A 16501-nucleotide genomic window follows, 5' to 3' on the forward strand; every position below is an offset into this window, starting at 1 on the left:
TACTGAGAGCGGAGAGGAGAACAGATCAGGATGAACTGAGCTTTTTGTGGCTAAAGAGGACAGGTCGTTTGTCTCTCCTTTTTTTTTTAATGAGCAAAATGCCTTTTTCCTCATCTCTGTGTTCGTGTAGAGTGATAGAGGCTCGATTGTCTCTGCGGGACCGTTGGAGACATGTATGCGGTTTTCAGCCTATTAAAACATTTTTTTTTTCTGGAAATATGAGAAATAAATGTGGACATCTCAGCCGGCACGGGGACGCCCCACCTGATTTTTAACCCAAATAAACTCAACTGTAAACTAAACAGATATCAACTCTTGTTTTAATGGTGTCTTTATTTCCTTTTTTCACTCCGTCCTGGTCCGGAGACAGTACTTAGACTTGCTCCCTTCACTTGCTAAGAACCCACAGAGACTCTCTAAGAGATCAACAAATTATTGACTATATAACGCAAGAAACTTTTTTTCTTCTTCTTTTAAATCAACAGTTTGCGCTGTGATGGAAGTGGCTTGTCTGGAGTGCATGCTTAATTTAGTTTTAGAAATAGGATATAAGTAATTTCTTGTAGCTCTCACTGAACATTGCGAGCTAATTTGAATTAATTCGTGGCTAATGAGGTATTTAAGGTTTTCCATCATGTGACCACAGTGAATCGTGCTACTGTATAAAATAATTCGTACTTTGCATGAATACTTTTATGGAAAACATATATTTTCAAATTACCGCTAACTTGTTTTCCTTGACTGTACTTTTTGCATCTTGTTTTGTATTTATTATATGAGTAGATTATATTTCGAGTGACACCAAATTTATGTATCGGGAGAAAAATACATAAGTTTCAAATGAATACATTTTTTTTTTAAATCAATAACTTTAATTTTGACATTCATTGTTAATCATTTTCAGAAAAAAACAGTGCAGGATGAATTTGCTATCGTTTGAATGTGTGATTTGTCTGGTAATTTGAGAACCTATGAGAACCCGTACTGCAGCAGGTCGCACTGTGTCATGAAGTAAAAAGAACATTTAAGCTCATATATTTAACTCCTGAACACCCAATATTCCAATCTGGTCATTTATTTTATTTTATTTTATTTTATTTTATTTTATTTTATTTTATTCTTTACCTTATTCAAAAATTCATATTTCAGTAAAAGCCTACGGTGTAGAGCCGTGGTGATATGCGCAGTCACCGAAACTCTCAGCGCAGATTTTGGGCACCTTGGATACCTGTGATCTGAGGGGACGGTGGCGCCCTGGCGTGCAGGGGGCGTGTCTTTGGGCGGGGACGTTCCCACCCCGCGGTTTTCTCCCCCTTTATAAGAGGAGGCAAACTTTAACGGAGAGATACACGCAACATCGCAGGTTGTCTGTGAGTTTTCAACTCCGTCCGTCTGGAAATAGCCATCAAGCCCGGAGCACGGGGGGGACACAGTCGGCGTTTGGTTGTGGAGAGATAGTCTTATTTGTTCCGGCTGAGGACAAAACCCGAGGTCAAAATGCCCCGATCTTTTCTCGTCAAGAAGTATTTCTCCAACAAGAAGCCTTACTACAGAGAAAGCCAGCTGGAAAGTCAAAGAGGTAAGTTTTCAAAGGAAATATTACAATAAAATCCACTTTCCTGCAGCCAGGAAAGAGTTGTGAATGTAGCCTGCAGGCGAAAAGGCTGATCTATTCGCCTCGAAAATGTGTTGCTGAGAAAGGTTGATGCTCTGTAGAGTGCAACCCGAGAGCGAGAATGATAACAAGCTTAGATCATCGGTTTAACCCCACCTGACTGAACTTCCTCTTTTGTTTTCAGCTTTTGTCCCAGAAGGCTTTCCACTGGCCGAACTTCCAACACAAAACAACGCGTCTGCGCTCACTTGCCATCCCAGCAGCCCCTTCTTCACCAGCTCTGATGCCCTGCCTGCTCCCCTCTCCCCAATCACCCCGGCGTCCCTGCCTCCCTCTCCGTCCTCTTCTTTCGGCGGAGAGGAAGAAGAGGACGGCGGCCGCACCTCGGATCCCCCCAGCCCGGAGGTCATCCAAAACATCTTCCACTGTCTACACTGCAGCAAGAGCTACGGCAGCCTCTCTGCACTCTCGCATCATCAGCTGTCCAGCCACCAGCTCCCTCCAAGCGGCCCGTTACTGCAGACTGCTTCCGTTCCCTCAGAGGAATCCCCGCGCCCAGCTTTCCACTGCAAACACTGCTCCAAGGAGTACACCAGCCTGGGGGCCCTGAAGATGCACATCCGCTCACACACTCTTCCCTGCGTGTGCCCCACTTGCGGCAAAGCCTTCTCCAGGCCCTGGCTGCTCAGAGGACACATCCGCACGCACACAGGTAAAGATTTTAAGTCACCCCCTCCGCCCCTCCAATTGATTCACACTGTTTTGACTTTGTTGATGCAATTGGCTGCACCTTGTGCTCATTGATATTTATTGACCGATGAGCAAATGTAGTTGTTTAGCAGGACACAATCTAATCTCAGCCCACCAGTTGGTCTGCATGAGAAACAACAGCATTAACTCAGCCGGGGTGTTCTTTTCTGCGGAGGATCGTTTAAAAACGATGACTTTAACGAGTGCATTGCGTTGCTCTGGTGCTGACCGTGTTCTCTGTTCCTCTGTTCCAGGTGAGCGCCCCTTCGCTTGTCAACACTGCAGCCGGGCCTTCGCCGACCGCTCCAACCTGCGCGCCCACCTGCAGACCCACTCTGAGGTGAAGAAGTACCAGTGCGGCTCCTGCTCCCGGACCTTCAGCCGCATGTCCCTGCTGCATAAACACAACTCCTCTGGGTGTTGTCCCTCATCGTAGACCGCCTTGAAGAAGACACAGCTGGAGCTCCCTTTTGGGTCGTGCTAGGAGCCAGCGCCCACATCGATTCCTGTTTTTTTTTTTTTTTTTTTTTTTTTTAATAAGTGCCTTAACTTCATGATTGCCAAATATGAAACCACACTATTGTTTGCTGCGTGCTTTTGGAACTCTGTGGCAGCTGAAGGCGTAGTTAATTCCCAGGAAACTTCGCTGGTGCCGGCCGGTCCGGGACCGCGGCCATGTTGCAGCTGCCTTGGGGTGTGTTTGTGCGTACGCGAGGATGTCATTCCTCACCATGCTATACATGCATTATGTGTGGGTGTTGAGACAGCTGTCTGTGCATGGTGCACCGTGGAGGCAGGGCGCTGAGAGACGCGCTAACTGCAACCTCAACGACAGGTGACACAAGCAAGACAACATTTGCCCCCTCCTCGCTGCACAACCACACCAGGATATAAAAGCTCACTTGAGCCTGACCAAAAACTGTTTTTAAAACTATTTGGATGTGCGGCTTTTTTTTTTTTTTTTTTTCTTTTTTTTTAAACATTTGATTGAAGATGACTTTCAATAGATGTATTTTGCAAACTTGTGTATTTGCAAAGTGGTGACATGCGGCACATGATCTATGGTTTTTGTAAATAAAATGATTTCTAACAAACTCAGCTGGTTTTCTGTGTGTCCCTTCTTTTTAATAATGTAATAGTGTTTCAGATGACTTTGTATTGACACAAGAGTTCATTAGGACATGCATGACAGTTTGTGAATGGGATGATAGAGCTGCACACAGTTGTATGGGTTGGTGTGTGCTACGGGGAGCGGGGAGAGGTTTATATGATGTTGAGTGATGGGTAGAACACCTGCACACACCTGCCCGTCGGTCGGGAAACACTGGGGGACACACACAGTGCAAGCAGGGTTGGCGGGCAGAGTGTGTAGAAAGACGCTGACGCGGGGTCGTAGGGGAATGGGTCCGTCTGAAGCTAAGGGTCCGGGGTGCAGCATATGACAGGAATCTAAACACAGAAACAGAATTTACTCCCGATTGGTCTTGGTGCAGAAAGGTGCATGCGTGCGCCAGTGTGTCTGAGGACGCCGTTCAAACCTTAAGATCAGATTGCATGACTTGGCTTGCTCAATGTAAACAGCACCCTAAAGGCTGTGCGGATGCAAACACAACCCCTGAATACAGAAGCTTACTTTGATCAGGGGGGATTTTTCATTTGTCTACCTTTTCTCTCTCTCTCTCTCTCTCTCTCTCTCTCTCTCTCTCTCTCTCTCTCTGAGCTCATGTGAATGTGAGAGTCATTTTAACAGCTGCACACCTACGCAGTCGCAGCGAATCAAAGAGGACCTGAGCCCCACTTGAAGGGCCGACCGTGACACGAGCGGTGGGCGAGCACTTTGGAGAAAGATGCGCAGAATTTAAAAGACGTGTGTAATTTCAATTTCTCCTCGCGATTTCTTCATTCTGCCTCCACAAACTCTACACTTGATTCCCCTATATGCTTTTGAAATTAAATGGACATCTTGCTAAGGGGACATTTTTTTGGTTTGTGGTGTGTAGGAGGCAGTCTGACTCTTTAGCTGCGAGGCGATGAGATCACTGGAGCTGTCATCTTTCCTTTTAAATGATGCTTGGTATCATATTGGCCCCCTTAAAGTATTTTTGATGTTCACAGCCTCACGCGTGTGTCCCCTGACTAATTTGGCATTCCTGAACCATTAGCGACAGACATATAATACCACCGCCTTGCAGAGCGATGGCTTCTCTTTCTGCTGTCTTTTCACTTAGATTTTCCCCCTGACAAGAAATATGTGGCTCCATCTGCCTAGATTTACCTGCAAAATGCTTTGAGTCTCTAGGAGCTGGTCTTGCTGAACACTTTTAAAGAACTTGGATAAAAGAACGTCGTACTGTAAATGTGTTTAGGATTTTGCGCCTACTGCTTTTAACGTGTAAGTCCTTGTGTCTAAAATGGTTTTTACGCAGCTTTCCTGGCCAGGGTTTTTTATAAAAGACATTTTCAATCTCAATGTGCTTCCTGGCTAAAAGAAAAAAAAAAAAAAAAAGATAATGGAAAATTATTATTTTTTGACAATAACGAAAGGACAAACTTCATACATGCTTGTCTCAGGCGAGCAACATCTTTAACTTCAGCCCAATGATGCATTAAAGAGCCAAATGTCTTATTAGTTTCACTTAATTCTGTTTTATTCTTGAAAAAGATAATTGTAAAGAGAATATTTGACTTGTGTTTGTCATTTTGTGTGACTTAACTGTTCTTTATGTTTTTTTAAACAACTCATTGGACAGGTTAAGTTAACTGCATCATAGCTTGTCCCAGAGCCATGAGGAGTTGCGATTTGTGTTTTCTCTTATCTCACACTCAGAGTGTATTACTTTGAGAACTAAGAAACAAAAGATCTTATGGTTTTGAATCAAAAATATGCATCACTTTGTAGAGCAGGGCTTTGCTGGGATCAAATGGTGAAATTAAACTCCAGTGTATTTGTTGTGCTGTTGTTGATGATGTGATGTTATTTGTAAAGTTCTAAGTTACTTCATTTAACTTGTGTCCAATTTATCCTCTGAAAATCCTCTCTTATGTGAGTCAGATTTTAAAGGTGAACTCTGTTTCCGTCTTTGTTTGATACACATTAATGTAGTAGTATTTGTGATGTGAAATTTTCATCCCCTCTCTGGCATGACTCAATGGATTTTGTTAGATTTACAGACTTTTAAACCCGACAAGATGAAATATTTTAGATCTTAACTCTTTTATCAACAGATGTCTCTTTTCTTCCCCCAACATATTTGTGAACCGAGTCCAATGGTTTTCTCTCCCTGCTGATGCAAATGCCCGTGCAGCGCTCTCCAAGAATATTCATAACCTGAACTGTCTCACATTTGGTTCTGTTACAAACTATAAACTCCTGCGCAGCCGTAGGATTTTATGTGGGAGACATATTGCATAAATATGAAATTGGTTCAGCTGAATGTGAATCCATAGAGCACTTGTAAGATCGTATTTGTCCATCTGTTCGACTGTCGGTGGTTGTCAGTCCATTAGTTTATTTGTAAACAATCAAATGAACATTCCTCATATCCAAATAAAATACACCGACGTCTACGGCTTCAGTGGAAGAAATAGTCATAAAACTGAAGATGAGTGAATGTGTTTGCACTGCTCTGCATTAAGGCATTGCTTAGGACAGAAATTATTCTGCCAGCACAGCAAAAACAGGTCCTTTCCTAAAGTATTTGGTTCAAAGCATCTGTCTTACGGTATTTACAGGGCATGATTGGATGAGTGTCTGTTGATTTTCTATTAAGGTTGCCGGGGTTTACAGTGGCCCATGCTGAGTGGGAGAGAGCGAGAGTGTGTTGCTGAAATCAGAACGTCAGGCTTTGCAGAGCTGATTCACTGGAGGATCAGGTTGAAGCCAAGAGGGTTAAGTCACTGGGCTAAAGTTTCCAACCCTCTTACAAGCTGCAGAGCTCTTACACAACTGCCCAAAGCCTCAGCGCCAACATTCTCCGCTGGAGCAATCTCAGAAGACTCTCCCCCAGCCCTTTGTCCTTTCAAAAGATATTAAAAAGTCTCAAATTTACCTAAGCCTCATCTGCCTCCAAGTAGAAAATTAAGCAACACGTATGGGGAAAATAAATGGCATTAGGTTGGGAATAAAAGGGTGATGTAAGGATAATAGGAGGAGGTAAGCAACAGGAGAGGAGAGACTGGACGTTGGAGGGGGGAGGAGGTGGGTGTCTGAAGAAGAATGGGTGTATCTGTTTGCAGGCCATTAATCAAATCAGTGGGGAGTTGAATTTACTGAGGAATGCCACATGTTGCAATGCAGACTTGATCAATGACATGTGCTGTGAGGGCAGAGAGATATGCTGACTTTAGCCGCCGCCGCTGTAACAGGCGATCAGCATGTAAAACACATCAACATCTGGCTTATCCGAGAGTCAAAATAAGGAGGAATTCGTCTTTATCATCAAAAACATTTGGCGTGCGTGCCGCTCTGCGACAGATCCACACGGTGAACTCAGATCTCTGCGCACCATAGAGCAGCTTTACCCAAGGACAGGATGCGGCCTCGGCGAGGGGGCACACACCATTTCCTGCCCACCTCCGAAACCTCCTGCCCTCCCCTTCACCAAAACGTGTCTGTGTGCACTACGAGGCTTTAGCCTTGCTCCTCAACAGCAAGGCTCCGTCCCACAGGGTCAAAGGTTAGAGGATGACCCACAGAGAGACAGGAGGACAAACAAATGTGACACACTTTGTCTGTGGCAGAAATGTCCAACTTTGTGTTGCAGAGAGCCGTCAACAGCCGTGTTTCCTTTGGCTCTGAATACTGGAGAGCGCACAAACTCTGCTGCAGAGCTCCTGCGTACCAGGAACACCCAGAGGACAATGTTCACTCATTGGGATTTTACTGGATAAACCAGAACAAAGCTGTGAACAATTGTGAAGTGGCAGGGAAATGATTCTAAAAATGTTGGTCCACATTTTTATTTAACCTCTAAACTGCCATGTCTCTGATGAAGAAAGTAGCCCACTGCATGATGCAGCCACACCTATGTCTGAGTGTGTTCATATTGTTATACAGTGTTAGTTTTCAAGTATACAACTAAAAATCCTGTCAACACATTGTCCCACCTGAGTCGTGGATCATTGCAGCTCCCCAAGAGTCCCAGTTCTGGCTGCCTTTTGAATTAATGTTCTCATTTGGTTAATAATCTGATTGAACTGTTAAAAATTCAATTGGTCATCATGCTTGTGGTCAACATATCTTTTTGAAATCGTTATCATTTCAGCAGAAGCATGGACAACACAGCACAGAAACACGGCTCAGTGGAGACCATGCATTGATTGGGAAAGACATGCAGTGAATTATGAAACAATATGATAAACGAGGTCCTGCTGGGTAAACTGCCAGTGGCTGAAATCTTAGAATTGGAAACTATTTCACTTTCAAAAAGCGAGCAGCAGCTTCCTTTGGTTCTCAAACACTCTGAGCATCATTACAACATGACATAATGCCCGATGAGTGATTCACATGCTTCTAAATATTTAAACTTTTTGATGCCACAAAGTAATTACATTACTTCATTTTCAAATACACAATGTCGTCTTGGCTCAACGTAAATGAAACACAAGTTTTCTATCATTTTGAATGAGCAGCGTTCTGGTTTGTCGTGATCCGCCACCCAGTGATCTGTTTAGAGGCGTCGCCAAAACTGCACAGATACACCGGTGCTCGATGTCACAGTGGCCCCTGTGTGGATCTGAGTCTGCTGCTGCTGCTGAGAGAGTCCCACCATCTGGCAGAGTTACATTCTATCCACCCAACATGCTGTAATACAAACGGAGAAAATCTGGTTTGCAGTAGGTGGGACATGGCATGGGGGAAGACTGGAAGAATAGAATAGAATAGAATAGAATAGAATAGAATAGAATAGAATAGAATAGGTCTAACTGGAAAAATTCAGGAGTTACAGCAGCAAAATAAGTGGGATCTTGCATGTTCACTGGATTGAGGCTTAAGTCATTTTTATCGGCACAGAGAATTAGAATTTATTTAGTTTTTCTCAGTTAGTCAGTAGATTTTTACTTTGGAGGAAAATTTTTAGGAAAGTAAAGTTTCATCAAGTTCCTTGTTATTTACCTACAGTGCTTTATGAAATTAGTGCAAAATTAAAAGAAAACTAAAACTTATCAACCAAAGCCTAAAGTTCACAATCAAAAGACAGATTCAGCAGCTGTTTTTCTACAATGACTCTCTTCTTACCACTTTTCCTGAAGGTTAAATTTGACCACTGTCCTATCAAAGGTTCTCCCACCTGAGCTGTGGATATTTGCAGCTCCTCCAGAATTACCACAGGCCTTTTCCCTGCTTTTCTTCACCTGTAGGTTTAGGTCAAACGTTACGTTGAGATGTTGTCCTGGATTTTCCATTTGGTATCAAAGTAGCGGAGGCTGAATGTGTTCACAAGCCAGACTTTTTTAAAATCATGTTTACACATTTGTCAAAACCACGTTTCTCCTTTCTTCCTTTCTTCCACGTTGCAGCTATGACCTATGTTGTGTTGATTTATTACACGACAATGTGTTTGTAGCATGACACAATTCAAAAACAACTTTTGTAAGTACACAAAGCAGGTTAGGAACAATTTATAGTACAATTAAAATGACTTACACAAAAAAAATGTGTTTTCAGTCTTCAAATAAACTCCTAATTTTAACAGTTAACCAGATTGGAAGGAGGAACAAGATGTGCCTGGAAGATGACCTGCAAAAATTTCATTTTGGTAATAAAATATGTCTAAATGTTCTCTTGCAAATGCAGTTATTTAAAAATAAATAAATTCCAGTAAAACTGCTATTCATTTCAGCGATGAGCCAACCCAGGACTAAATGTGGTGCAAGAAAGGGAGTGTGTAAGAAAGTTTGGAAACCACACACACACACAGACACACATACACACACACACACACACACCCCCACACGCACACACACACACACACACAGGGAAAACTGGGCAAAGTCCAACATGTCATGACACGAGAAAACAGAGAAAATACATGGAGCTGACTTACTGAGGAGGATGTTATTGTCAGAGCAGATAAAAATGGGTGACAAGCTAATCAAGGTAGGAAGACTGAAAAGTATTAGTTTTCTTTGGAGCTAGATGAGTCTGTTAGAGCTGGCAGCAGCTGAAATTCTCCCGTTCTGACCATTTTTCTCTCTTTATTCACGCTAGTCTCTTTTCTCACCTCACGCTGTTGTGTGATTCTGTTTTTTCTTTTTTTTAACCACAGGTATTCAGGTATTTGCCTCCAGGGTGCTGCTGGTAGTGCTGGGAATTGCAAGGTGCACTCTTGTCCTCGTGTCAGGGCCTGTGTGGACCCAGGGGGGCCACCAGCTGAAGGACGGGGACAGTCCTATTGTCCCAAAGCATTCCACGTGAACAAGGTAAAGAGCGAGGGAGGTGGCGTAGGGTGGGGAGCCACGCTTTGAGTGGGGATCTGGAGCGTATGTGTTATTGTAAAGAGCACAGATTGTCTCCCGTCTCCTCCACCTTCTCTCCTCACCCCGCCTCTCTCCGTCCTATCCTGTCCCCTGAGTTGCTGCAGGCTAAGTAAAATACACCTGCTTGAAATCTACACCTCAGGGCCAGATGCCTATCTCCAAAATCTCCAGAGTTTTCCATAAACACACCAAATGTTGCACACACTCTCCGAGCAAGAACATCTGGTTATATCAAACCTGCTGAAATGTGAATTTAAAATCAATTCACACATTTCCTTGCCCTTTGAAAGTTAGCAGAGAAAATCATTTGATGTTTGTTTTCTGAAAGCCCACTACCAGGGTTAACGGGGAAATTGCGTATCTGAGCAAAATCTGATCTTTGTTTTCAAAAGGTAGCTGGATATAAAGTTGACATCTCAAATGTGTTGCAGAGTTGCAACAACAAAAAAAAAAAATCAGCTTACTAAAGATAAAAGGGCTCTTCTGTTTTCTAAATTATGTTTGTCTTCTCAAACAAACACGTGACCAACTGCAGACCTGAAATATGCTTAAGATTGATTAAGATAGTGAGCTTATTAAACATGAGAGGAGCATGTGAAATTAGATATTTGACTTGCTTATTAGAGTAGATAAACAACAGCAAGAGAAAAGAAAAGGAAATTGGTCAGATGAGATTAAAATGACATTTGGATGCATAAAGTAATAGATAATGTTATTTTTTTTAAGTGGCTGTGTTGAGTAAATAACTCAGTGTTTTACATTAAGCAGGTGTTAAAATGGTGGTGCCAGAAAATTTTTGTTTTGCCAAAAAAAAAAAAAAAAAGACTTTGGCCATTATTTTAGACAATGTACAGCTTATTTCCACAAAACTCCTCCTTGGGGAGTTTCAGTTTCCTTACATTGAAAGAGTCCAACCAGATTTTCTAATCCTTGCTCTCTCTGTCTGTCACACCTTTTCTTGGTAACTACATTTCCAAACATAAATTTGTCCTGCATGCCTTCTTCTCACTTTCTGCACACCCTACAACCCTTGAACTCTGATCATGTTACTTCATGACACATTTGAGGTTTCTGCGTTTGCTTTGGCATGAGGAGAATCATTCTTGGCTTGTTTTGACTCCCCAGATGTGCACATTTATGAGACAGTGGATGGTCTAATGTTGCATGTCTGAACAAATGGTCAGTAGGATGTGCATGGATGTGTGTCTGTGTGTAACTGGACCCTCTCATAGTAAATGGGCACAGGTGTCTCACCACCTGACCACACCCCGAGGCCAGACGGCACCTCCTGTCCCTAACACCTGTCCCCTCTGTCTGTGAAAAGACCTGCGCTCCTCTCCCCTTCTGTCTCACACACAGTCTAAAGTTTGTCTGGGAGGAGGGCAGGTTTCTGGTCTGTGACCAAACCGGACGGGGCGGCCGGGGGTGGGAAGGGAGGGGGTTTCTTTAGGATGTAGTGAGGGGATCACCAGTTTGTCTTGAGTATCCATGCAGCTGTCCTGCTGAAACCAGAACTCAGACCAAGGATGCGGCTCAATGCGGTGCCGCCTCTGCCCACTCGGTGACATCGCTGCAAGCTGTTGGAGAGCGGCTGCAGACCTTCGTGTCCTTACGAGCAACAGATGGGAATCTATCAAAACACGCCTACCGTCTATATGTCTAACAAACAGCAGAAAGATTTGGTTTCAAAGCTGTTCTCATCAGTCCTGTTATCAATGGCCATTTTATTTAACTATTATAGTGAAGATGTGAAGTCCAACTCTTATTCCACCTGACTTTTTAAGAAATGTGTGCGAGGGTTTCTGCCTGTTAGTTCAAGGTTTCTTTTCTGTTTTTAATCTTTTTTAATTTAGAGACACCTATTAACCTAACAGTCATGTGATTGGACTGCGAGGATGTCAGAGTATTTGGAGAGCAACAAAGCATGCAGAGGGAGAACATGCATATCCAAGAGCTTCTTTGAGCAAGAGAGCAGTGAAACCGACTGAACCATTCATCTGTCCGTCCGTCTACCTTTCAATCTGTCGATCCCACGTAAGCCCCCAGTTTTGTCATGCTCTTGATGACAAATGAGAGACACAGCTTGAAAGTAAATATCAGTATTTAAGAAATAATAAAAGAGAGGAGTAAACAAAAACATTTAGATGACGTGACAAGCGGTAATCTGGCATGAAGGGACTTCAGTGTGGAAGTGTGAAACATTAGCTAAATGAAGTTGGCTATACTCTGATGTTTGGTGCACAAATCCACAAATGATATACATATTCTGATAGTTTACCCCTTTTTTAAAAACAACATTGTGCTCATATGTTCAGAAAATGATGAACTCTTTCATATAAGCTCCATCTGAAAGTCCTGTCTTTAGGAAACTTGAAATAAAATCCAACACTGGACCTGAGGTTATCATTCTTTATTCCCTTCATCTCCTGTGTGCCAAGTTTTCAACTAATAATTGTTCAGATATCATCTTATTGGAGCTAAAATCAATCTGCTTTATCTTTTGGTGTTTTATAAAGTTTCAATCAAAGAAGTAAGATTGATTATGATAATTTATGACTAATCATGCTTGTGCAAAAGTTCAGAAAGCCAAAAGCGCATCTGATCATGTCAGATCAAGACTACCAAAGTTTGACCCACTGGGTGTAAAATGTCCAGAAATGGAGGATGAATCAAAACGTTTTGAAAAAGATTTGTATTTACATGATGAAAATAATGTATTGTTTACAGTTTTTTGCTCTTGGAACATCCAGACCAGATGTTAAGAGAGATTACAATGAGCTGAGAATTTGAAACAACTGTTATATAACCAGAACGCGTCTTTAATAACCGGCTAATTAAGGATCTTTTTTTAGTAAACAACTTTATTTTTTTTCATGTTTTTTTTTTCAGAAAGTACAGAAAAACAGGAGACATTAACTTTTATTCCAACAAATAGACTGAACCCCACCCAACATATGTTGTTTTATTTTGTCAGATGTGTCCCCAAGACATTCCCAAAAAACATCAAACATACAGAGAAAACAAGGACTTTGAGGTGTTGCATTAAGAATAATAAGATGATCCATGCAGCAAAGTACACCTGAATATGATGAAATGTGATTTTTTTTTTCATTTAGTATTATTATGTTTATGTGTATGCAGAAGAGAGCCAGAGAGAGAAAGGGAGGGTGAGGTCAGAGCAGCCTGAAGGCCATTGTAAATTCCTCTCTGGCTCAACCAAAGACATTCTTCTCTGCTGTTTTTCTTTCTAATCTCTATGCTCAGATTACCAGCTAGAGGGCCTGACAGGAGAACGGGTGGCATGCGTGCACGCACATGTGCCAAAGCACGCAGTGATGTACACATACAGCACATCTACAACACATAAATCAAACACACCTCACTGGAGTGGGAGCCGGAAGATCGAGCCCGAGTAATGTGAGGAAGAGATTTTTGGTTAAGCAAATACAAGAAAACAAAGCTTACCAGCACACTGAAATCATTAGGCAGCAAGAGCGTGTGTTTTTGAAACCCAGAGAAAACATCACCCCTGCGGAGAATACTGAAAGGATTCCCACATGACAGCAAACCCCCGCCGGTGCCACCCAAACACACACAAAAATGCCCCGTTTGAAACTGGAAGTCTTTCCAGATGTGACCAGGACGGTTCCACTGGAAAAACGCCTCGTCTAAATATCTGTTGCAGAAATGGTTTCAGATTTGAAGACAACATTTATTTTAACCCAGTCGATTAGGGTGAAGTTTATTACTTATTTCACAGCTTTTCGGCTTTTCGGCTCAGCACCACCATTTTGTACCAACGTCTTATAATTTAATTCCAACTTACTTCAGTTTCACATCTGTAAACAAGTCATTTCACAGTTCATTTCTCTTGGCAGTGAAGTTTTTTTTAATGAACTATGAAAATGAATATCCACACAAAGCTACAATCTGAAGTAAACTGACTCAAAATAAATGACAGTTTCAAATATTTTATTAGATAATTTTTTTCAAAGTATTTTCTTTCAGTCTGCAGGCAAGCAAACGAAATATGCATTTCATTCAACTACAGCGGACAAAAACTCCTAAAAAGAGTCTCACTGACTCAATTTTAACATGACCGACCTTAAAGGATTAGACAGGATTATTTTTAAGGTGAATTAATTTGTATTATAGGAGCTATTGATGCAAAGAGGAAGTTGAGTCTCTCAACTCCTTCTTCATCAGCTTTAGAAAATAGTTTTTTGTGATTATTTTTTTTTGCCTAAAAGCTCAAAGATAGAGTAGATGGAGATAATTTATGGACATAAGTGTTTGATTCATAACCTCAGTTGTATTTCGGTTCTGAGTTTGAAGCTCTGGTTGCATGTTTAGTGTGTTTTCTTTCTGCTCCAGACTCAAGATTTTCCTCCAGGATTGCCCAGCATTTAACTTCGTCCATCTACCCATCAACTCTAACAAGGGTCCCCACAGTAAAAGGCGACCTCTACCATGTTTAAAATGGGGGTGATGGGTAATGTGGCTTTTTCGGCACTCAAAGCATTTTGCATGTAAGCATGAACATTTCCCTCTTGCTGTAAGTTGTTCAGAGCAACTACATGATTTTTTGTGTGTCCTGTAAGGGTTGCATCAAACTCCAAATAGAACTTCACCACAGTTTACAGATTTTTATTTGTAAAAAAAATAAATAAATAAAGAAACATACTTCAGATTTAATATTATCTGCTGTTTTTTAATAATTTTTTTTATTTTGGTGTGATTTATCATGTAAAATCCCAATGAAATCAAGTGAAGGTTGTGGCCGTACTTACACATGGCTCTGTACAGATCCCAAACAGCTGGATAAATTTCAACCCCTGCAGTGAGGAGAGTAGAGTTTTTTTTGAGACTTTACTGCCGGTCCAGTGAGGAGCTCCAGCAGGGGGCTTATACCACCAGACCCCTCTGGAATCAACATGCAGATCAGTTTGAGATTTGTTGCTGCAGTAGTTGTTTTTGTTTGTTTGGTTTTTAATCGTAGCAAACCTACTGATGTAACTTTACAATTTCCCTTCCATTTAGCTAAATGTACTATTTCATTTTTGATTGAACAAAAATAAGGAGGGTTGTGGTCTGAGAGGCTGCTATAAAATGTAACACTTAACAGTAAAAGTGGGAGGGGGATGGACCAGAGCAGATTCAACACAGTAAAGAGATTATCTCCACTTAAGATCAGACCCCCCCCACCCCTCTGTCACAGCAGAGCTCAGGCTGAGCTGAAATGCTCAGATGAGCCAGCATGAGACCTCCCTCTTCAACAGGTGGGGAAAAGTAAGAAACAGAGAGCGAAGGATGAAAAGACAGAAAACTCGAGCACCTGTTTTAGTCTTCCTTTTTGCGGGCCGGGGCTTGCTCTGCCCCGCCCAAAGCAAACCATTCGTGTCTTAGTGCCTGCTCAGCTATGTGAGGGAGTGCTGGAGTCGGTTTTCAGGGGCGAGAAAGAGACACTGGAATGGAAAAACAGTGGAGCTCGGCTTGTAATTATGGGTAATAATTGTTGACGGCTGAGGCGCTGAATCAGATTCAGCGGCTTTTCAGTGCTGCCTCAGCTGCGATAAGTGTATATAGAGAAGAAAGAATAAAACCCTGAAGATGAACCAAAGACCTCATGAGGAGCAGGTGCCTGGTTGAGTTGGCCTGAACTGTTTGAACACATCCAAACATTCGCTGCCTTGTTATCTGATCCATTCCCTGCAAAAAATACAACAGCAGGCTTATCAGAGCTTTTCAGATTCTCTCCCACCTGATATCTAACTGCGCTCACACTTAATGCCGGCATGCATTTAGAGCTCACTGGAGGCTCATTAGCCTCCTGGTGGGGGGGTTAGAGTGGGCAGGGGGGGTTCAGGGGCTTCAAAGTGGCAGGATCATTGCAGAGTCACCCAGCAATCCTACCATGGGGGTCTGGAGCCGCAGCGTCTCACCCCTAATGAGAGGCCATGACACGCACACATATGCACACAGTTTGACCCCTACAGACCAGCTGGAAAAGAGAGGCTGACCCCTTCTCTCCTCCCTCATCTCGCCCGGATTCAACTGCACACATTCTGTGCCTTGTGAAAGTATTCACACCTCTTTAACTTTTGTTTATGCATTTGATTCTGTTACAGCTACAAATGTCCATGAAACAGGATGGCAGATTTTCAAAAATATTTAGATCCGGATGAAGCTTCCCCTGATTTCCGAATGTTCAGCAGCCGCTAACGTGTTTTCTTCCCAAGTTGTCTGTGTATAGATCGATTCATCTTCCCTTTAGCTCTGAGCAGCTTCCCTGTTCCTACTCAAGAAAACCGTCCCCACAGTACAATGCAACCACCACTGTGTTTTTCAGCATTTCTAAGATATTTGCTGTATTTACACACAAGAACACAGAAATGAATTTTATTTTCGGATACTGTGACATCTGAACGTATCTGGCTGCGTTCAATTTTATTTCAGGGTATCGGGGTAAAGCTTACTTAATATAGATGATGGTCAAATGGTCTTTTTTTAAAAAAAAGCAAAAAAATAAACTTTTGAAAAATGTTTATTGTTTCTTTATCTGTCATTTACAATCCCAACAAATAATTCAAAACTTATTGTAATGGCTTAATGGAAATCTGCAGAATCAAAACTTTTACAGTTTTTTCCAAAAATACT

At 42.2% G+C, this 16501-nt stretch overlaps 1 protein-coding gene across 1 annotated transcript; it reads left to right on the plus strand.

Moving 5' to 3' along the window:
- Positions 1-714: 714 nt before the first annotated feature.
- On the plus strand, positions 715-3463 carry snai1b (snail family zinc finger 1b). The gene is made up of 3 exons (XM_014988032.2): positions 715-1579; positions 1800-2327; positions 2620-3463. The coding sequence occupies exons 1-3, from the start codon at positions 1498-1500 to the stop codon at positions 2799-2801; spliced, it is 792 nt and encodes a 263-aa protein (XP_014843518.2). The 5' UTR covers positions 715-1497; the 3' UTR covers positions 2802-3463.
- The last annotated feature ends 13038 nt before the right edge of the window (positions 3464-16501 follow it).

This window comes from Poecilia mexicana, unplaced genomic scaffold, assembly GCF_051168715.1.
Source record: "Poecilia mexicana isolate PSO_F unplaced genomic scaffold, ASM5116871v1 scaffold_7, whole genome shotgun sequence".
Classification (NCBI taxonomy): Eukaryota; Metazoa; Chordata; class Actinopteri; order Cyprinodontiformes; family Poeciliidae; genus Poecilia; species Poecilia mexicana.